The sequence below is a fragment of the Juglans regia genome, chromosome 4, assembly GCF_001411555.2.
Source record: "Juglans regia cultivar Chandler chromosome 4, Walnut 2.0, whole genome shotgun sequence".
NCBI classification, from domain to species: domain Eukaryota; kingdom Viridiplantae; phylum Streptophyta; class Magnoliopsida; order Fagales; family Juglandaceae; genus Juglans; species Juglans regia.
Window position 1 is genome coordinate 27,695,425 of NC_049904.1, and position 22,673 is coordinate 27,718,097.

At 34.3% G+C, this 22,673-nt stretch overlaps 3 protein-coding genes across 3 annotated transcripts; all 3 read left to right on the forward strand.

Moving 5' to 3' along the window:
- Positions 1 to 355: 355 nt before the first annotated feature.
- On the forward strand, positions 356 to 2,721 carry LOC109013171. The gene is made up of 2 exons (XM_018995163.2): positions 356 to 843; positions 2,623 to 2,721. The coding sequence occupies exons 1-2, from the start codon at positions 436 to 438 to the stop codon at positions 2,656 to 2,658; spliced, it is 444 nt and encodes a 147-aa protein (XP_018850708.2). The 5' UTR covers positions 356 to 435; the 3' UTR covers positions 2,659 to 2,721.
- Positions 2,722 to 2,884: 163 nt separating this feature from the next.
- On the forward strand, positions 2,885 to 8,314 carry LOC109013168 (uncharacterized GPI-anchored protein At1g61900-like). Its single transcript, XM_018995160.2, has 8 exons — positions 2,885 to 3,226; positions 4,894 to 5,073; positions 5,212 to 5,817; positions 6,522 to 6,767; positions 6,914 to 6,925; positions 7,051 to 7,194; positions 7,349 to 7,393; positions 7,862 to 8,314. Exons 1-8 carry the CDS (start codon positions 3,118 to 3,120, stop codon positions 7,930 to 7,932), a joined length of 1,413 nt encoding a protein of 470 aa, XP_018850705.2. The 5' UTR covers positions 2,885 to 3,117; the 3' UTR covers positions 7,933 to 8,314.
- A 9,652-nt stretch (positions 8,315 to 17,966) lies between these two features.
- Positions 17,967 to 22,410, forward strand: LOC109013166 (protein DETOXIFICATION 40-like). Its single transcript, XM_018995158.2, has 7 exons — positions 17,967 to 18,462; positions 18,585 to 19,216; positions 20,103 to 20,159; positions 20,300 to 20,538; positions 20,851 to 20,969; positions 21,578 to 21,664; positions 21,997 to 22,410. Exons 1-7 carry the CDS (start codon positions 18,112 to 18,114, stop codon positions 22,069 to 22,071), a joined length of 1,560 nt encoding a protein of 519 aa, XP_018850703.1. The 5' UTR covers positions 17,967 to 18,111; the 3' UTR covers positions 22,072 to 22,410.
- Positions 22,411 to 22,673: the final 263 nt, after the last annotated feature.

Consider the following 22,673-nt stretch of genomic DNA (forward strand, 5'->3'; position numbering starts at 1 on the left):
ATCATGTACACGGAACTTGATTATATTATTTGGTAAACCAACCACTCCGCTAGATTGCCATGAAAGCGATATATATCTCAATCTACCACGTACATGCCCTCTCATGTGTGATCTGTATCTACGTACGTAGCTTCTTGGAACGTCCTAGTTAACTCCTTTTTTTTCAACACAAATTTTATGTACAGTTATTTTTATGTATTCATTATGCACACTACTGATAGGATTGTTTATGTCAATTTTTAAATATAAAATAACTATTTAGACTAATCATATTAATACTGCACAAAAAATAAGTAAAAATGATTATATATAGAAGAATTCTTCAATCAAACACCACCACCCATATATAAATAGCTCGAAACTCTGATATGCCACCTCTCTCTTCTCTCTCTCTCAACACTAATTAGCTAGTATAGCTAGATTTAAAAGAAAGAGATGGGAAACTGTTGTAGAAGTGAACACAGGTCGATGGTATGGGCTGGTGATGACTTGGGATCTCTCATGTCGAAGAAGGAAGAAGAAGCTGAAAACACATGCAACATGAAAAAACAGATCAGACTACTTGATGATCAAAATGGAGCCTTTGGGCCGCCGTCTCCAGCTTCTTCTACCAGCTGCATTACTACTAGTAGTATTACTTCTCATGTAATTACCTGCAGGGAAGTGAAGATCACGATTACAAAGAAGGAGCTGGAGGAATTGTTAGGAAGAGTGGACGTGCAAGGGTTGTCTGCTAAACAGATCCTCGCGAGCTGGTGGGCACACGCTGCTGACCGGAGATTTAATAGCGTGCTGAAAGAGCATCACCGGCCGTGGAGGCCGACGCTGCAGAGTATTCCAGAGGTTAATTAGTTGAGGTTCTACTATTTACAAGTCAGCCTATAAACAACACTGTATGTTATGGAATTTGTTAAAACTGGGAAGAAAAGTAATATTAGATACAACGTAAAATTTTAAATAAATAAATTTCGTACAATTTTTTTAATACTTTCTCATGATGAGATTTATTTTTTAATAAAAGAATCGTACGAAATTTATCTATTTACCGATAGTTGCTTATTTTCAATTAGATAATTAAGTTGATGGACATGAAGATTAATTTGTATCATTCTGTACATTCTGATTATTATTATGTTATTTTATGGCAGTTGTAGATGCAAGATTTTGGTTAGAATTAGGTGATTAATTTAATAGGTTTGGATAGAATTAGGTAACTAAAAATGATAGAGTTTATCTTATTATTAATTTTATATTATGAATGTAAATTATCTTGACTTTATCTATAACAATATTGAGTTTATCTAGATGGTATTAGAGGTTGTTTAAATAAGTCATAAGTGTGAAAATTGAATCTCAAGAAATCTGCTCTTATCCAAAAAAGAAGTTGAACAATTAACTATGTTCAATTTCTGTAGAGAGAATTTATCGCGGGTGTCAACATTTCGTCAGGAGAATTCTTCGCAACAGATTCGCTTCATCAACAGAGTTCTACTGAAACTAAAACTTATTTCAAATTATTTATTTAAAGGATCATATTGGTTAAGATCTGTATAGATTCAAATCTAGATATTTTCTATATAACTTTCCAGTGCATATTTTCGTGAGAAGATTTATTAGAAAATTTTCATATTGTTTCTCTCAAAGAGTGTGATTGTGCTCTATATTAGAGAATTGATTAGTTTAGTTTCAACCATTAAAATTCTAGGAAAAAATGCAATATTTGAAAATTACTAAAAGTTCTAGCTGCTACTACGTAAAAGATTAAAATGATATAAAAATAAGAATAAAAGAATATTAAGTGTGAATTCTTTTAATCTCAAATATAATTTATGGAGATATTTTATTCTCCATAAATTATATTTTATATATCCTATGCCCCTCTCTGCATAAATCCTAACTTTGTCCCCGTGTAGCTAAAAGAAAAAAAATGTAACTACGCAAATGGCTTTGAACTTAAAAAAAAAAACCAAAAAAGGGAGATTAAACTATAACTTTCTTATAATCTTTTTACAACTCTATATTAGATATAGAGATAATTTTTTAAAACTAAAACTTATTTTTAATAAAGAGAAATATTTTAATCATAAAAATATTTTACAAAAATAAATCTATAAAATGATGTGATTGTGACTTGATGTAATATGTTATTCTAAATCTATTTTTATTGTAAAATAGATTTAGATTTAAGTTTCGTTTAGATAGTAAGATGAGATGAGATGATTTTATATGAAAATTAAATAAAATATCGTTAAAATATTATTTTTTAATATTATTATTATTTTAAAATTTAAAAAAATTGAAGTATTTATTATATTTTATGTAAAAATTTAAAAAAAATATAATAATAAAATGAGATGAAATGATTCTATTTTTTATTCAAATAAGATATTAACATATTATATGAAATTATAACAATTTGTGAATATATTTTTATAAGATTTTTTATGGTCGCAACATATTTATTTAGTAAAATAATATGATTTCCTAAGAAATGAATTGTAAAAAATTGTAAAAGAATTCCAAAAATATATATATTGAATTTACCTGATTGCAAAGAATATATCATTATTTATTCCATTTTTAATTGAAATAACCCGATCAATTGCATGTCTCTAAATGCAGTCACCATGCGAATTAAATCCCAATTCGATGCACTGAGACACTGACATCTATAATTACTCAGCACAACTAACTGGCAACTGGCCGCGTAGACCACTTTAAACGCTTGAGAAATCCACACGCGTGAGAGACACGACAAAGCATGCAAGCAAGCAGCTCCACCCACGTCTCGTGTGCGAGAGCCAACTGGTGTACGAAGCGGGGGGAGTGGGGAAAAGGCAATTGATAGCGTTAATGCACCGGTGCTGTTCTATCTGAGTTTCTTGGTTACGGTCGGGTCTACCTTTCTCTCACAGCTATAATACTACTACTGCTCTCGTCCCCACCCACCTTAGAGCTCATTCATGGCTTCTCAATACTCTGTTTTTTCTCTTCCTTTGTTTCTTCACATACCCACCACTCCCTTCCCTCCAAAGCTGATTCTTCTTAGACACTCTTTCTCTTGGTTTGTTTTTTAGCTTTGTTTTGCTACGTTCGGTGGTACTGTTTTTTTTTTTTATGGTTTCTCTGTTTGGGAGTGATACTAGTGAAGGCATGAAAGAGGGGGTAACTCTCAAGCTCACTCTCATCAATATCATTCTTGTGGAAGTGTTTCTGTTGGCTCTATGTGAGTATGCGACCCTTCCTTGTTGATTCCTTTACTGGGTTTTGGCTATTTTTACATGATCTACGGGTTTTTTTTTTTAATAGTTATGTCATTGTTTAATTGCTCTGTTTTGGAAGAAATGTAACTGGGTTTGGTATATCTTCTTCTTTAATGGCTTAGACTTGGCTGAATTTCTTGTTTCCTCTTCTTCATCCTAGATAGGTGTTTTCTCTTTGTATACCATCTTGTGTACTTAGGGCTATGCCTATTCTTTAATACAATCATTTACTTGTCAAAAAAAAAAATCTTCTTCTGTATTGCGGGGTCTTTTTTGTGATGGGATTTCCAGAATCTCACCATTGGTATACCGATATGGGGTTCACTTTTTCTTTTTATTTAGGTTCTTAAACTTCATTTTTCATCTTTTGAGAATATGGTGCCCGGGAAATCAATTGACTGAGCTTATATTATCTTGTATTATTGACACTTTCAATTTACTTGAATGATCTGCATGTTCTGCTGGCAATTAATTAAATTTCTTTCTTTGAAACTATAAAATGAGGTGCTACTCTTCCAGATTGAGGATAGTGTTAGGTTTTTTCAATTAATTGGGGTCATTGTTTAGGTAAATGATTGGGTGAATAACTTGCCGCTGTGATTGTACCCTGAACGCCATTGTTGCAACAAATGCTTTTGCACAAGTAGCAAATTTAATCTTACATGGATCAAATGATACCAAGGTTTCTTTCCATTGAAATGGTGCTAAGAAAAGCAAGATCTTGTTGGATGCATCTGAGGACTATATACTTAGTATATCAATTTTGGGGGGCCTCAATCAAGGTCCTCTGCAAGTAGTAAATATACTATCATATAATTTTTTTAACCCCAATTATTATATTACTTTCAAACTAAATGTTAAGGATTTTGTCACAACGACATTATTCACTTAATTAGTATAATAAATTGTGGTAACTACTGAAGTGATAAATACTGGGTAATAAAAGTAGTACACACTGATGTAGAATAATTCAAACCACTTAATATTGAAGTAACGATTGAGAGAGAATTAGGAATTCTGCATAGTAGAATACCCTAAGAGATCTAGAGGATGCTAATCCAATATGCATTAATTTCTACCCTGTATGTGTGAATTACATCTTGTGGCTTTTTTTGTTTTTTTGGAGAGATGAGAAACACACATTGTAGTACACTACCTAGAACAAATAACTGATAGATCAATAAACGACAGACTCAGCATATCACTTGTATTTGTGCTGTTTGATGTAGGGTGGAGCGGATTTTTAGAGAAGTATGCTTTTGCGCATTCAGATTTATATCATCAATTTAGAATTGACATTCCTTTTATTTATTGTTGGAAGAGTTTCAGTCTGTTAGGGTTGTGGATGGAAGCTTCATTTGGTACATATTACTTCTATTTGAGTTGAAAAGATGAGATCCATTCTCCTATGCTCTACTATACCATGATGTGTTAGGTTACGTCCAGCTAGGATTTACTCCATTTTCACCTCTAATATATTTTCTAACATCTTTCTATCACATGCCTGTAGTAATTCAAATCCTTACAACTTTATTACGTAGAACATATTAGAAACTGTCCGTGTAGGTTTCCTGATACAATCTTTTAATTTAAAAAATTATATCCTCATTTACTCTTGTTTCTGCCATAGGTTGCCATGAATCTCGCTGCAGCGAGTTAAATCATATTAAAGATCTTGTTTTAGTGGATAAAAAAAGGGATGCTGTTCTTCCCGAGATCTCTCCCAGTGGGTCTCCTCGGCCTTTTCTGCCTCTTCTTGCACCGTCACCATTGGTACCCTTCACAAATACCACTGTCCCAAAATTATCAGGTCCATTTATTTATACTATTTATCAATTTTTATTTAATATGTATATAAATCTCCATTGACAGGGCATTCTTAATACTATTTGAGTTGAGCAGTTTAATTACTTTTTCTGCTTGGTGATCTATCTCTCTTCCAATGCAGGTGTGTGCATGTTGAACTTCACTGCTGCTGAAAGCTTGATGAGTGTAACAGCAATAGATTGTTGGTCAGCATTTGCACCCTTTCTGGCGAATGTAATTTGTTGTCCACAACTGGAAGCCACCCTTGCAATTCTCATTGGTCAATCAAGCAAAGAAACCAATGTGCTTGCTTTAAATGGTACCCATGCCGAACCTTGTCTCTCGGATATTGAGCAGATTTTGGTAGGCCAGGGTGCAAATGATAGCCTCGCACAGATATGCTCAGTTCACGGTTCAAATCTCACTCAAGCATCATGCCCGGTCAAAGATGTTAATGAGTTTGAGACCATTGTTGATACATCTAAGCTTCTGGCAGCTTGTAAAGAGATTGATCCTGTAAAAGAATGTTGTGCCCAAATTTGTCAGGGCGCAATATTAGAAGCTGCTACGAGGGTTGCTTCGAAATCTTCCGAGCTTATGAGCATGGATGGGCCCCACATCTTACCTCGGCATTCTACTAGGGTAAATGATTGTAAAAGTATTGTCCTCCGTTGGCTGGCTAGTAAACTTGATCCTTCTCATGCGAAGAAAGTTCTGAGAGGACTATCGAACTGCAATGTAAATAAAGGTGAGTCTTGGGTAATGCATGGAGGTCCATAGAACCTCTCTCAAGATTATTTGTTAGGAGTTTTTTTAGAGCCACCTAAAGAAATTTAAAGTATCGATGGAACCATTAGACTACTTGTGTTAGAAGCAAATGATTACATGTGGGAGTATGTGGAGAATTGCACACTTTTGAAGGTCAATATGTGAAAAAATTTTGCTAGTACAAATTCCAACTTGAGGTTGGTCTCTATTTGTTGGGTGGGATAATTCTTGATAATATCGGTAGCTCCTAGCTGGTTAACACTTGTTTATAATTTCCTTAATCTTTTATAAAAATAATTGATTCAACATTTCTTTGTGTGGTAGTTTTTGTTTCCTCTTAACCCCTAGGGGTTGGTTCAATTGATAAGGGCCTTGGCTTTGGGGTATGTTCCCGCCAGGTCTAAGGTACGATTCCTTGGGTGCATATAATTTCTAGGGGCCACGTCCCATTAGTGAGATGTGTGTAATATGAGCACATTCCATGGATATGGAGATTAACCGGGTAAAAGACATTGCGATTGAACAGTCTCTGGGATTCCTCTTCCTCAAAAATATGTTTTGTTTTTTCCTCTTAGTTGTTGTGCTTGTTCTTTTATCAGTGATGCCAATCCCTTCAGCTGGGGGATTGGCATCGCTGATCTTATATTTATTTTCTCAGTTTTTCTCTTGTATTTCTTGCTTCAGTTTGCCCCCTGGTTTTCCCTGACATGAGGAATGTAGCAACGGGCTGTGGGGATGGGATGAGTAACCAGACAACATGCTGTAGGGCCATGGAAAGCTACGTGTCCCACTTGCAAAAGCAGATTTTTATAACCAACTTGCAAGCTTTGGATTGTGCTACATCATTGGGAACAAAGTTAAGAAAATCAGGAATTAACAAAGATGTGTATAGTCTTTGCCATATAAGCCTCAAGGATTTCTCCCTCCAAGGTAAGGTGTTTGTCGGTTCCCTTTCATAAGCAAATAAACTTTTTCTCTGTCACATTTACTCTAACCTGATTCTAACACATGATATTTTTGTTTTTTGTTTTTTTGCCATTTTGAAATGATATGGACCTGTAATTTGAACATCTCAGTTGGAAATCAAGGTAATGGACATAATTCATATGCATTGAGAATTGATAGTCATAGACTCAGTCTATAGACAAAAAATTATTATTTTCCGAATGCGATCTTGTAACTAACATTTATCTTCGTCCATTTTCTGGTGCAGAGGCTGGATGTCTTTTGCCAAGCATGCCGTCTGATGCAACTTTTGACACGTCTTCAGGAGTAAGCTTCCTTTGTGATCTTAATGACAACATCCCAGCTCCCTGGCCCACAACATCTAAAGTGCCAGCTTCATCATGCAATAAAAGTATGTCCCAGCGATTGATTTTTATTCTTTTGTATGGAGTACCAGATCTTTCAAATAATTTGTTGCTTATTTCTTTCAAAAATCAATATCCTAATGTGAAACAAATACTTATTTTCTCTGTTATACTTATCAACCTGGCTTATGGGAATTTCAGCTGTCAAAATTCCTGCACTTCCAGCAGTGGCATCTGCTCAAAGTGGTACGTGCGAATCTTTTCATTATTTTTATATTTTAATGAAATGTGAGTTAGATTTGCGCAATCTTCGATTGTGGATAAGCTACAACAGACGCTTGGTTACATAGTTTTACTCACCAAGAATGGTAGTTGTCTTAATTGAGGTAGTTCTGTCATCCAAAAGATACAGTGCAAACGGGCCAATTTGGTTCCATCAAGTTGGTTATGAAGTATCTATGCCCTTCCACTTCAATCTTCATGAAAAGGACATGAAATACAATGCATGGAAGATATTGGGAAATCACTTCAATTCTAAGTTTGATGGATATCAGTTTTCCTTCAGAGGGAACTATCCCAAGATGGACAAACTGAATCCCTCAGTCACCCACTTTCTCTATAAACTTATAGGCAAAGAGGTTGGAAGTTCCTTATAGGCTGTTGCAACCTTTTGTCCTAAACAATCTTTGACTTTAATGATCAATTGCTTGGCAGGATTTCATACAGATAATGTCATGCATTTTCTACTTTTTGCTTCCTCGATGGTCCTCATAATGGTCGTGTGATTTTAAGAAGCTTTTTCATGCACATTGCACGGAGTCAGTCCTTGGAAGAGCAAAGGAAAAATAGATGAAGGCCAACTGCATACAATCCTGGTTCCTGAATAGAAAACTATTTATCTATTGGGTAGAGAATCTCTATTTTAGATACTAATAGAATTGTGTTTATGAGCATATAAGTGATTCTTGATTCTTGCTTGCTGGTTTAATAAGTTTTTGTAGAGGAAGTAGTCGGGAAACGGGGAAAGTGATGTTATATTTCTCAATACCGAGCTGATTGCCTTATAAATTTAGGTTGTATCTGTTGTAACATGGCTAATGTGACGAGAACATCAACACCACTCGCCAAGTGTAATGTTATGCTTCGTTCTAAATTTTGTCATCTGAAGTTACAAATGTTGATATGACACGTTAAGGTCCGGTTTGGATATTCAGAAACTATCTCATTTGGGCTCTATGGCAAGTCTCATCTGGGTATCCAAACGGTCAGTGTGATATTTTTATTTCATTTCTACTCATTTGCGTTTTGAAATTAATAACTTATATAAACAGTAAAAAGTTAAGTAAACAGAATAAAACCGACATAAATAGTACAATAAATAGTATAAAATTGACATAACTATAATAAACCGTACAAAACTGATATAAACAGTAAAAAATTATGTAAACAATGTACTTTTTTCTTCATCCATTTCGAAGATCATTTTTTCTCCATGTTCATACCTCTTCCCCTCAAATAAAATTCACCATTTTAAATTTTGGTGGGAATAAAGGGCAATTTCGATTAAAAAATATGTTTTGAGATATAAATTTATTTATGGTATATTTTTTTAATTAGTTATAAATATTACTTTTTATTAATATATTTATAACTATTACTCAATAATTATAAAATTATTTTCAATGATCGGTAAGACCCACACCTTTATCAAATCCAAAAAAGTAAAAAAATTATATTATCTCATCTTAACTTAAAAATTTGGCTTATATTTAAAATATATTATCTCATCTCATCTAACTACATACCTGAACGAGATTTAAATGATTTAATATCTTAATTAGACAATAGTTTAAAACTTGTCATATCAGTGGTGCGATTAGAGATAGAAAAGAAGTCCATTGAAAGAACAACATTTTAAATATTTAAAAGAAAAAACAACTTTCGTTTTGGGTAGCGCCAAAACCACAAGTTTGCTCTTCCTACTAGAGCTGTGCAAACCCTTCGTCCACTCCAATTTCATCCGATATTTGCTCTAATTCAGACTTTGATAGAGTCGAAATGGTCGGAATTCGGAATCGGAGTGACTCCGAGAATGATTGTCGGAGTTGGAGTTTGGAGCTTCACGGAATTTCGAACGAAGCTCCAAACTCCGATTCCGAATTTCGACTTTTTTTTTTTAAAAAAAAAAAGATGTAAAACGATGTTGTTTTACATTTGAATTAAAAAAAAAAAAACTATATGAAGTTGTTCCACTTCTTCCTTCTTCCCCTCACTCTCTTTCCCTTCTTCTGAATCTCTGAATCTTCTATATTCCCTCTCTGAGTCTTTGTTGCTACGTTCACGTTTATCGCAGTGATCTTGCCGTCGTCTGCGCCGTTTAGCCTTTGCGACGCCTTAACTCGTAAGTGTAATCTGAGACTCCGAGCCCTAAATTAATTAATTTTTACAATTTTTATTTTTTGCCATAATGTTGGGTTGCATGGAATTATTTGATGCTTTACATTATAACAGTTGTTTTGGGTCTAGTTGCTGACTGTTGGGTTGCTTGTAAATGTAAAATGGAATGGATTACGATGGAGTGGAACATTGTGAAATGACACCAGTGTATGCAGGGAATGTGTTTGTGAAAATGAAGCTGTGAATTGTGAAATGTTGTTGAGTTATGAGATAGTTGCTACTCCGATTGGAGTTCCGAACTTCGACTCCGAGCTTTGAACTTTGATTGGAGTCGGAGTTAGATGGTGTTTTGACCTCCGACCCCAATCGGAGTCGGAGGTCGGAGGTGGGCACTCCGAATCCATCGGAGTTGGAGCCCACCCCTACTTCCTAGCTATTTGAAGTAGAATTTTGGTTACTTAAATACAGCAATGCAGGCTGTGCTTATTTGGGCAACTAACGATAATAATGCGACTTTTCTAGACTCCACTTGGTATTTGTTATAAAAGAAGTACTACATACATAAAAGGAATATGTAAAAAGAAATTTATGAAATGACGTAATTTCATATGATCCGTTCAATTTATTTTATAAGAAAAGTAACTTTACAATCTAGCACGTACCATATCAAACCATGTTAGTTTGTGTATTTACATTTATGTAATCTAGGGGTGAAAACCGATGACGTCAGCGCGGTTTTTGGGCAAAACCGATGCCGACCGACGTTTGGAAAATGAGGGAGCCACCGACCATAACCGATCGATGGGGAGGAGGAAACCGATCGAGGAGGTTCTCTGGCAGTTCTTGACTGGCGTCGGTTCCCGTAGTGGCAATTATCTATAGAGAGAATAATGAGAGAGAGAGAGAGAGAGAGAGAGAGAGAGAGAGAGAGAGAGAGAGTTGCAGAGTAAATTGGGAAGAAGAGGCTAGGGAAGAAGAAGACACATTTCGGAACGACGTCGTTTCAGACTTATTTTGTTTTTTCTTATATTCTTAATAAAACGACGTCGTTTCCATTATCTGTTGTAATACTTATAGTTATAAAACGACGCCGTTCCACTTAAATTTAAGTGGAACAACTTCGTTTCGATAAGGGTATATTAAAATTTTTTTTATTATATCAATCAGTTCAGCGGTCCGGTCCGACTTTAAACCGGGACCGAACCACTGAACGTCGATTTCTTCAAATTGCCACCACACCCCGACCGGTTTCTGACTTGGTCGGTCGGTTCACATCGATGGCGTCGGTTTCTGTACAACCCTAATGTAATAAGTGATTAAAGTATTTCTCTTGTTATATCTGCCGAATAGATTCCAAACAAACTTTTTTTAACATAAGAAAGACAAAAAAGACAATGCTAGGGACCGCCCAACTTGGACCGTGCCCATAGTGTATTTGAATTTTTTTTTTAACATTTTTAACCATTTGAAAAAATGTACAAAGGATACAAAAATGCACAAATGATACATGAATAGTAACATACAATATCGATATTATTCAAGATTATAAGGACTTAAGTTCATCAACAGATTACTTTCGCCTTTTGTCAAAGTAAATTTTGATGCAGCATTCGATAAGGTCAATGGCAGAATGGGGATGAGGATAGTTATTAGGGACTATGCAGGCAGTTTACAAGCTTGTTTGATAACTTCTAGGGATCACACTCACTCAATCTTTCAAGCAAAAGGAGAAGCTCTCCATAGAGCAATGGGTTTATGCCTCGAGCTAGGTCTAAGCCATGTGTTTTTCGAAGGAGATGCCAAAGTTGTCATAGATGCTGGAAACTCCAAAAAGGAAGACAACTCATGGCTGGGACAATTGATAGAGGATTTGTAGCAGATTCTGGTTTGCAACCCAACTTGCCAACTTGGCTAATCTGTCTGCGAGGTTATTCATTTCTCTAAGACAGTGAAAAATCGGAACCACCATCGAATGCACCATCAATTTAGCTTCATTTCAGTGCTTTTGACTCCTCTAAAGGACAAGCCCACCTTTTTCCCACCAATTTACCACAAGTTGAGAATCAGTTTCTACTTCAACAAGAGTTATATTCATCTATGACTAGAGATTCAAACCATTCGAGTGGGCTCGAATCTCATCGATATTATTGGAATTGATACAATAATATTTGACAAAAGAAAATATCATGTGACCCTTCTCATTTCTAATAATTACTCCACCTTCGCTACTTCCAGAATTCCTGATGCTACTCCCATCCACATTAAGCTTAACAAAATTATGTGCAATGAGCATTCATTTCAAAATTTGAATTTGCTTATTTCTGACAAGCATAGTCAATAACCCAAATTACTTTAAAACTGAATCATTTGAAATTTTAATGAAAAGTTTAGTCATGTTGATATGAATAATCTAAGCTAAAAAGTTCTTTATCTTATAGCACACTTGCTCCCTTGTTTCAACAACCCCCTCCATGCGAGCTTTACATCTCTATAGCCACAAGATTCAGCTGATAATAGAAGGGAGAACTCCAAACACAACAGTTATATGAGATACCACTCAAGCCTTGGACAACCACTATTGTATTCCCCCTGTATGAGTAGTCCCAAAATTCAGCCCTATGATTGATTCAAATGACTTCCAGACATAATTAGGCATCTCTCCCATTACAAGAGAGTGATCTAAAGACTCACAAGCAGCCACTTTACAATATTCACATTTTAAGGTCATAGAGATATGCAACTTCATAATATTCTGGTCAAAATTAGGCAAGCATTTATGCATACCTCTCCACATAAAAGTAGAAATTTTACGGGGCAATAAGCTATGCCAGATCAATTTAGCCTACTCCACTTTGTCTCTGCGATCATAGGTGAATTGCCAAGCTGAAAGTGTAGAGAAATTTTTGTTTTGTTAAGCTCTCCATATAGGAATATCAGGACCTATGACAATCTTGATACTTTGAATTTTTAGTTCTTCACAGAGGTTACTCCCCACTAGCTCCTGAATTTTCTCCCGATTACCTCCTATCTCAGAGTATACATCAGCTACGTACTTTCAGAGAGGGATTTGTAATATTCAAGAGTTCTCCAAGAATTCCCAAAAAGGACCAATTTTCAAACCAAAAGGATCCTTCACTAATAATCCATCCTGAGCCCCTAATAACTAATTTCAACAACGGTTTTAAGGCCTTTTAAAAATTTGATTCATATGAGAAATGATCAAGGAGGAAAGGGTGGTGTTTATTTCTATATTTGGCTTGAAAAAAACTAGCCCAAAGAGAATTATCATATAGGAGCTGCCAAGCAAATTTCATATGTAGGGCTTTCTCCATATCTTTTAACTTTCGTATTTTGAGCTCTCCTTCTTCTATAGGCCTATAAACTTTATCCCAAGCCACCAATTTCTTATTCTTCTTGGTATCCTTACTACCCCACAGGAAGTATGCAAAAATCTGATTAAGCTTATGAAGCACATTGCGAGGCATATTAAGCATTGCTAAAAGATGAATAAGAACTTGGTAGCACATGGTTTAATAACACTAGTCTACCCCCCTTAGAGAGTAAAGCTCCTTTCCATGAGGCTAATTTCTTCTGCACTTTTTGGATTAATAGATCAAGATGAGTAGCATGTATACTACCTATACATATTGAAGCACCCAAATAGAAGCAGAGGACGAACCTTCATGAAACCATGTTGCTTTGAGCCCAATCGTCTTACGAGAAATGGAGGTTTGTTTAGCAGATTTTGTATGATTGACCTTCTGACTTGAAATACTTTCATATAACCAAGTATCCATGTCCTTCAAAGAAATTTTGGATCCATTAAAAAAAATTATTAGAACCTCTGCATACAGAAGATGAGAAATCCTGGGGCATCCTTTGTGTGTTTTGTAGCCAATAATCTTCCCATATGTAGCTCTCTTGTTAAGTAAACGACTTAGTACTTCTTCAGCAATAATAAATAAGGGGGCAGTGAGTCCCCTTGACGCAATTCTTAAAATGATTAAAAGTAGTCTTTACTAGTGCCATTCATTAATATAGAGAAAGAATGAGCAGTGATACGATTAGATATAAGATGTCTTCATTTAGCAGAGAATCCCAAAACTTAGAGAAAATCCAATATAAAATTTCATTCGAGTTGATCATATGTTTTAGTCATATCCATCTTAATCATCACATGACCTTCTCGCACCTTGGCATTTATGCTATGAAGTGTCTTCTAGGCAAGTGTTATATTATCGTGTATGTTATGTCCTCTGATAAAAACCCCTTGTTCTTTAGAAATAATTTTGGAAAGAAGGGGGTTAAGCCTATTAACCAAAATTTTGGAGAAAACTTTAACCAACTTACACAGACTAATAGGGTTGAATTTAGCAAAACTTGAAGGATTGCCTTCCTTAGGAATAATAACAATGAAATTAGAATAGTAAAATTTAAGAAGAAGGGTACCATTAAAAAAATCAGCAGGTGCTTTTACCATATCCTCTTTAATGATATCACAACAATACATAAAGAAACAAAGTGCATTTATCCCTTACAAAGTGCATTTATTTTTATTATCTAATTATCTCTCTTTATTTTTTATTCTTTTAGAATTTCGCCGAAAGATGGTTATCAGTTCAAGGACTCAAGGTGCCCCTACTTTTTCAGGGTAAAAAGGATTAGAGAAAATACCTTGAGCCAATGTTCGAGTACCAGGCACTACGACGCTGAAGCAACCCATGTCATACTCCCAAGAAAAGCTCGAACAACTTTCAATAAAAGGGTACTTGTACCTGAAATAGACACAGGTGGGTAGGTAGAGAATACCTAGGGGTGTGAGACAATTCTCTCTAAGGAACTTGGCAAAATAACATCGTAACTTTGGGATAAGGGGTGTCTCCTCACAAAGGAGATAGTAGTGACCAGGCCCGGGCGACTGTTTACCAAAAGCACAAGTCTTCGCAAAGTCGTAAGACCATGTATGAGGCCTGACACCTGCCCAGTGACGGAAGGTTAAGGAAGTTGGTGACCTGATAATAAGAGAGCCGACAACTGAAGTCCTGTGAATGATTGTCGTAACTATAACGGTCCTAAAGTAGTGAAATTCTTTATCGAGTAAGTTCTTCGGTTATTTTCTTTATTAACCATGAATAATAATGAAAAGATTTTTTTGAAAAGAAGACATCGATGCTTTATTATTATTGTTCATTTTAGCATTAAGAATACTTTTTCGTATCCCCATGAATCGGACAGTGAATTTATCTCTTATAAAGTGCATTTATTTTTATTGAAACATTATCATGAATGAGTAGGGTCAAATTGTACTACATTATTTTTGGCGCATGCATGAATATGGCCCTCCTTTTATCATATCAATCAAGGCCATGATCAATATATGATGGTAAATAAAGTCATCTTCCAGGTTCCCACCTAAAAGCACTCAAGCAAAAAGAAGTAAATTTTTTTTAAAAATAAATATTAAAAAATTTACTCTACATATTTATGTTTTATTTAGAAATTATAACTTTAAATGAAAATTATAAGAAATCTATTCAATTAAAACTAATGTTTTGAATACCATATCGGAAGCCGTACCGGTCAAGGCACTGGAATAAAATATTTCGATACTGATACCGTTTCGAAATAGTCGATATATGAATAAATTATATATATAAATTATATTCTAAAATAATAGTCTATATATTAATTAATTATATATAAATACATATATATAAATTATAAATAATCTAATTTAAATTGAAAGTCAAAAAATAAGCTTGTAGTTTGAAAAAAAAGACTGAAGGTCGAAATATCGACCGGTACGAAACGTATGGAATACTTGTACCGGCCCAGCGGTCGGTACGAAAAATTTCGACCATACCAATCGGTACGGTAGTAAATTGAAAACCATGATTAAAATCCAAAGACTGAAGTATTGTAAGCATTCCTCATTTATCGCATTAAATATAAAATGAAAAAAAGATTTATTCATAAAAGGTTTTTATAAAAATATAAATATAAATTAATGTGATTTAGTGTGATAAATTAAATAATAAAATTATTTTTATTATAAAATAATTGTAATATATTATATAAAATAAGGTTAATTTGTGAATTTAAAATATTTGAATTTACAAAATTGCAACTTGTCCGGAAGGAAAAGAGTGGTGAGACTGTGGGCAATCCTCCAGCAATGGTTCAGCCGACAAAAGTACCAGCTTTCATTTAATTTTCAGAAATGCATCGAAAATTTGTTTCTAAAGTGTCCTGAATTTTTTATTAATTTAATAATTAAGAAAATATTTTTAAAAGTAATTGTTACGTACAATCGGTGTAAAACCGGCGTGTAACCGCCTGACGTGGCATGTCAACATTTGTCAAAAATTAAAAAGAAAATTTAAAAAGTCGACTGAAACGCAAGAGAAGAGATTTGAGAAATTGAAGAAGCATTTATCATTCCATCTTTCATTATCTATTGGAAGAAAAAGGCCGAAGAAGCATCTTAGAAGTCGAATGACAAATGCACATAGAATCTAACCCAATAGATTGAAAGTCGACTGGCACCCATAGCTGAAAAAAGTCAACTGAAAGTTTGAAACACATTTCCGATAATCCAAAGATTAAGCTTCGTTTGCTTCTTAGATTCATTCTAATTCATCATTACAATTTTTTTAAATTTTAATATAAAATATAATAAATAATTCAACTTTTTTAAATCTTAAAATAATAATAATATTAAAAAATAATATTTTAACAATATAATATTTTATCATTTAAATTCAATTCAATTCAACATTCAAATGCAGCCTAAGAATTGAGGAATGATCCAGAAAATAAAGAGTTTTTTTGTTTAGGTTTACTTTAGCATCCCTTCTCGTCCTCTCCATTATGACAAGCTGAAACCATTGAAAATGCTACAAAAAACAGGCCGAAGCCTATCCGTTGTAAAGGGGCAATGATCCAGAGTCGTGTCCCGTGAATTTTCTCACAAAAGGGACAAAAAAAAGTGTCAGACGGGGACTAGAAAGATGAGCATTATGTAGGAGATGGATTGAAGTGAAGCTGGTGGAATGTTGAAAGATTTTGTGAGTCTTGTATCCATTGCACACTTCCTCGTTGAACTGAGAATGATTGGAGTTGGGTTAAAATGGTATTCATGAAAACGATAGTGCATGCAAAGATCGGAACAACTGAGATCAGAATCTTCACTTGCTCCACTTGAGTAACTGTGCACAATCTCCATCGGCTTTCCTCTGAATTGATAGAGAGGGAAGAAATGAAATGGAGAGAGAGAAAAAGAAACAAAAAAATTTATTAAATGAGGCATCAGTTGCGCGCCGGTTGCAACAGGTGGTTGTAATAAGTATTTTTGATTTTTAAATAATGTTGTAAATTTTTTTAATTTTTTTAAAAATATTTATAATAATTAAAAATATATATAATAAATAAAATATACTTTTCGAGACCCACGTTCGTAATAAATTTTGGATTTATATAGTGTTACTCTTTAATTTTCGATGTCATTAAGTTGGCAGGCAGCATCTCTTCCATATGCCAAAAGAGTCCATTCAATAATTTACATCCAAAAAGTTCTCTGGTCATGCTTTTTTCTTTTTCTTTTTTCTTTTTTTTTTATCAAATGATATCATTATATAATTTTTTTTTAAATCTCAGATTTATGCTTTTACGATTGTACCACTACAAATAAAAAACAATAAAGATTATTCAGTTTGATATCTAATTTATGGAAAAATAATTTTAATTTCCAAACAATTTTCTCATAAATAATCCACAAATCTCATCTATTTAATTAATCAAAACAATAATTTTAATTTCAAAACTATTGATTTGACACCTGTGATGCGAGATGATCATCATGATCAAGATAGGTTCTGGGGTCACTTCACAATTTCTGCATTGAGTCATGTTAGGCCGCGGCAATGACTATTGGTCGTGCTGTTTAGTATAAATTTATTTTTTTATTTTTTAAAAATAAAAAAAATATTAATATATTAAAAATTACTTTTTTAATTAATAAATAAAAGAAATTAAAATATATAAATAATTAAACTAAAGAGATAAAATGAGGTCACTAGCTATCATTTTCCTATATGCATTATAGCAGTACTGATTGTGAATTTGTGTGGGAAATCGTATGTCTTTGGGAAGTAAAGAAGATTATAAAAAAAGGGTAGTCTTTTGGTATCTCATTACTCATAGAAAGACAATGGAAAACGATAGCAGTCTATCATCGTTTGTGTCTCATTAAGTGTGTAATTTAAAATCAACGAAACTTCTTATTTGTTTTATTGAAGTTTTATCACATCAATCCAAGGCCAATGATCGCTATCTACTCTGTATATAGTCTTCGAATCATTCTTAAAGAGCATATGCGTTTTTTTAACCCGTGGCTGTGGGTCGACTCAAAGGAATAGTTGGCAATTAAGGCTATTGCATATTGATAAAGAAAGGACACCATCCCATTCTTGCAACACCTGTGATACTGTGAAGTCACCATTTTAAACCTCCTACACCTTAGGCCTCCTCAATCTACCACGCTGATCACTCTCAGTACTGGATCAACCATGCTGGCCTCCAAAGACGGCTTCCACCAAACCACTCTAAACGATTCAGATCAGCAGTACTCACAATCACCAGACTCCCAACCCATCACGGCTATGGTCCAAGGAGTCGACTCCCGGCTCGAAAATGTGCTATCGGATCCTAAGTTGCCGCGATTCAAGCGCCTCCGAACTGCGACGTGGATTGAGCTCAAGATCCTCTTCCGCCTCGCCGCACCTGCCGTCTTCGTCTACATGATCAACAATTTCATGTCGCTCTCCACACGAGTCTTCGCTGGCCACCTCGGTAATCTTGAGCTCGCCGCTGCCTCTCTTGGCAACAGTGGCATCCAACTCTTCGCCTACGGCCTCATGGTATGTACAATTTTCTCAAGCGAACATGTACGTATTTTCGTGAACATGTTGATTTGGGTGATTTAATTACTTGCTTGTCTTACGTAGACGTGGGTTTGCTTTGGCTGTATATATATCTATAGTTAGGCATGGGAAGCGCAGTGGAGACTCTCTGCGGCCAGGCCTTCGGAGCCCACAAGTATGAGATGCTAGGCATATATTTGCAAAGATCGATGGTCGTCCTGACTCTTACTGGGATCCCAATAACTTTAATCTATGTTTTATCGAAGCCCATCTTGCTCTTACTCGGAGAACCAATAACCGTGGCGTCCTCAGCTGCAGTTTTCGTCTACGGTCTGATCCCACAAATATTCGCTTACGCAGTGAACTTCCCCATGCAAAAATTCCTGCAATCCCAGAGCATCGTAGCCCCGAGTGCGTACATAACTGCGGCTACGCTCGTGGTGCACCTGTTGCTAAGCTGGCTCGCGGTGTACGAATTTGGGATGGGATTGATTGGCGCATCCTTGGTGCTGAGCTTGTCGTGGTGGATCATGGCGATCGCTCAGTTCGTGTACATCTTGGTTAGCGGTGAGTGTAAGCAGACCTGGACAGGGCTTAGTTTGCAGGCATTTACTGGACTCTGGGAGTTTCTAAAATTGTCGAGTGCATCGGCGGTGATGTTGTGCTTGGAGATTTGGTACTTTCAGATATTGGTGTTGATTGCTGGGTTGCTCGAAAACCCTGAGCTTGCTTTGGATTCTCTTGCCGTATGGTAAGAAAACTCGCCACTTTATAATTAGTAGAGCCGGAAGAGTAGCACTCTAGATACATGTTTCCGTGACTACTCTGGCATATATCTTTTTTTTTTTCTTTTTTTTTTTAGTGTTGACAACTTGATACACTCTTTTTTTTTTTTTAAATAATAATAAATTTTTTAAGGTGGTTTTATATTTATTTTTTTTAAAAAAAATATATAAATTTTTTCTATACTGTATTTAATATTTCTCATTTTAAACTATTATATTTTACGAGTCCCATTTTTTCTGAAAAAACTGCACGTGATTTGCATTCTTTACGTCTATACAAATTATTTTTAAGTTAAAATCGATTGCTAATCTTAACAACTCTTTCAATATCATTAATCAATTAGTTGTACGTTTAGACTCAAAAGTGAAATTTCAGTATAAAATGAATCTTAAATCTTATCATATTATAACTATAATTGTTATAATTTGTTGTTGATACTGTTTAAAATAACTATATATATATATATTTATTCAAACGATAATAATAAATGTTATCAATTTTCTTTATAAAAAGAAAAAACTCATAAATACAAATCGACAGGGTGAAATTATGAGGTCCTCAAACCTCAATGACGATATATAAAAGGAGTTTTTCTATGAATCAGTAATTAATATCACACATTTTATATTTATAATGATTTTATAGAGTGTTGGATATTTTTTATAGAGTATTAAATATATTTTTTTTAAATATGAAGTGTGAGATATGAATAGTCAACAATAAAAAAAAAATTCATATAAAAAATTCCTCATTTATCGCATTTAAGGATAAAAGTTGCAAATTGCAACTTGATCTGCATGGCGTAACTGGAGTGATAATAATAAATGTTCATGATCGATGATACTGTGCAGCATGGCTATTAGTGGGTTGCTGTTCATGGTTTCAGTAGGGTTTAATGCAGCTGCAAGGTCAGTCATAATTACTGCAACTCTAATGCTATTATATATTATTGTCATCTTTTCTATATATATATATATATATATATGTGTGTGTGTGTGTAATTAGTTTGAGAACCGAACCTGATTAACTTGATTGAAAGGGCATGCAGTGTGAGGGTGAGCAATGAGTTAGGGGCTGGACATCCCAAGTCAGCAGCATTCACAGTTTTAATCGTCAATTTGGTTTCTTTCATTATTGCTGTAATAGAAGCAGTCGTTGTGCTTGCTCTCCGGGATATCATAAGCTATGGCTTCACCGGCGGTGAAGCCGTCGCTAATGCTGTCTCGGAGCTCTGTCCCTTCTTGGCATTCACTCTCATTCTCAATGGGGTTCAGCCAGTTCTTTCTGGTAATTATTTTAATTTTCTCTATTACGTACGTACTGATCTATTTGAAGAAAGAAGATTATTTCTTTTTACTTAACTTGTTAATTTGGAAATATTGATAGTTGTTATATATAGCTAGCTGTTATAAACATTAATTAATGACTTCATGGGTATGAATTTTGAACCAGATTCAGCTTGCTAGCTGCATGATCTTTCGACTAGGCTGGGGGGCTATATATATATATATATATATATATATATATATATATATATTTCTTGTAGAGATCGAACAGGACTAGCTAATGTGCAGATGATCATGATCTGCATGCATGCAGGGGTGGCTGTGGGATGTGGATGGCAATCATTTGTGGCATATGTAAATGTTGGATGTTATTACGTGGTTGGAATACCTTTGGGTTGCCTTCTAGGCTTCAAGTTCGACCTTGGCGCTAAGGTAAATCTGAAGAGAATTAGGTTCCCTCCAATTTAAACATGAAAGAGATAAGACATCTATAGCATTTATTATTAATAATTATGTCCAAAATATTTATGTGACATTAATAAATGTTGTAGAGACGACTGTATATATATATTTTTAGAATAATGTTATATATATTTATAATTTTACTTACAAGACTTATTTTATTAGTTTTCTTTTGAATTTTAAATTTTAAATTTTAAATTTCATGATTTTCAGCATATCAATAACTGACGTGGAGAAGTAAGTTTTTTGTAAATTTTTCTTAAATACATTTAGCATTTTGTATTTTTTTTATTCCATTTTAAAGTCTTTAAATTTGGATAAGAACTCATGGAATCTTTTCTCATAAATCTTATACAACGGATATATAATGCATTGATACACTTTATGTACATATATATATATATATATATATATCAATTTAGATCATGTGATCAGCAAAGATAAACTTGCTCAAAATTGCATAACTATTAGGATTGATCAAAAGGAAAGCTAGCTAGCTAGGTAGTGAAGTACTGAATTAAATTGCTCTCAACTTATAAAAGACCGAGCTAATCTTGGTTTGATGTGCGTACGTGCAGGGAATATGGTCGGGGATGATAGGAGGAACTATCATGCAGACCTTCATTCTACTGTGGGTAACTTTTCGCACGGATTGGAATAAAGAGGTATATATATAATTAGCTAGATAGCTCTTCATTTACTTTAAAATACAAGAATACTTTATCATGATTATGAGATATTTATGAAGAAAATACGTATATTTGTAAGTATAATATTTATTGATACATCAAATATATCTCATAACGTGGAAGTGTGACAGATCAAATAACATAAAAAATTTTTTTTGACTTTTTTTAAAAAAATTATAAAAAATCTCACAATAAATAATAACTTGTAAATAAATAGCAAGGCTGCTTATTTATTAGTAAAAAGCACAAGGAAAATGGAAATTTGTTGCAAAAAAAAGCTGCAATCAGAGGAATTCATGAAATTTCAGGTGGAGATTGCTAGGAGGCGATTGAACAAATGGGAGGACAAGAAGATCAAGGAGCCTCTGCTACAGAGCCAATAAACTTGCTGTCAAATTACATTTGACTGTATATTAGAATGCAAAGTGGGAGATAGACCCATATCATAATATATAAAGGGTTCAACTAATTAAAGTCAATCTGATGGATTCAGTTGCCATCCTGGCCCAATATTATTGGACCACGTAATGATTTTTGAGTTGTTCCGTAAGCTGCATGGACAGAATTGAGATGTTCTAGAATGTGTAGGGTTTGATGCTTTGTTTGATATCTTAGGCATGGATTTGTTCGATCGATGTGCTCTTAAAACTTTATTTGGGCAATGTATCCACCTTGTCTAGTCTTACCTCTGGACCAGTTCTTCATATTGAATTTAATTATTAGCCATGAATCATAAACATGATCTTTTTGCATACATAACATATATAATATCTATAGGATGCATGGTTAACAAATAAAAGAATGCATGATTAAGACATGGTGCGAGAAAAATAACAAATGAGAATGACAACAGCATTTGTTTATGGTCCTCCTGCATATATATATATATATATATATATATATAGAAAATGTCATGCATGATATTCGTGTTTGTGGTCCAAATGAGAGCCGTCCCCCGCTCTCACTAAGGTCGTTTGTCATGCTG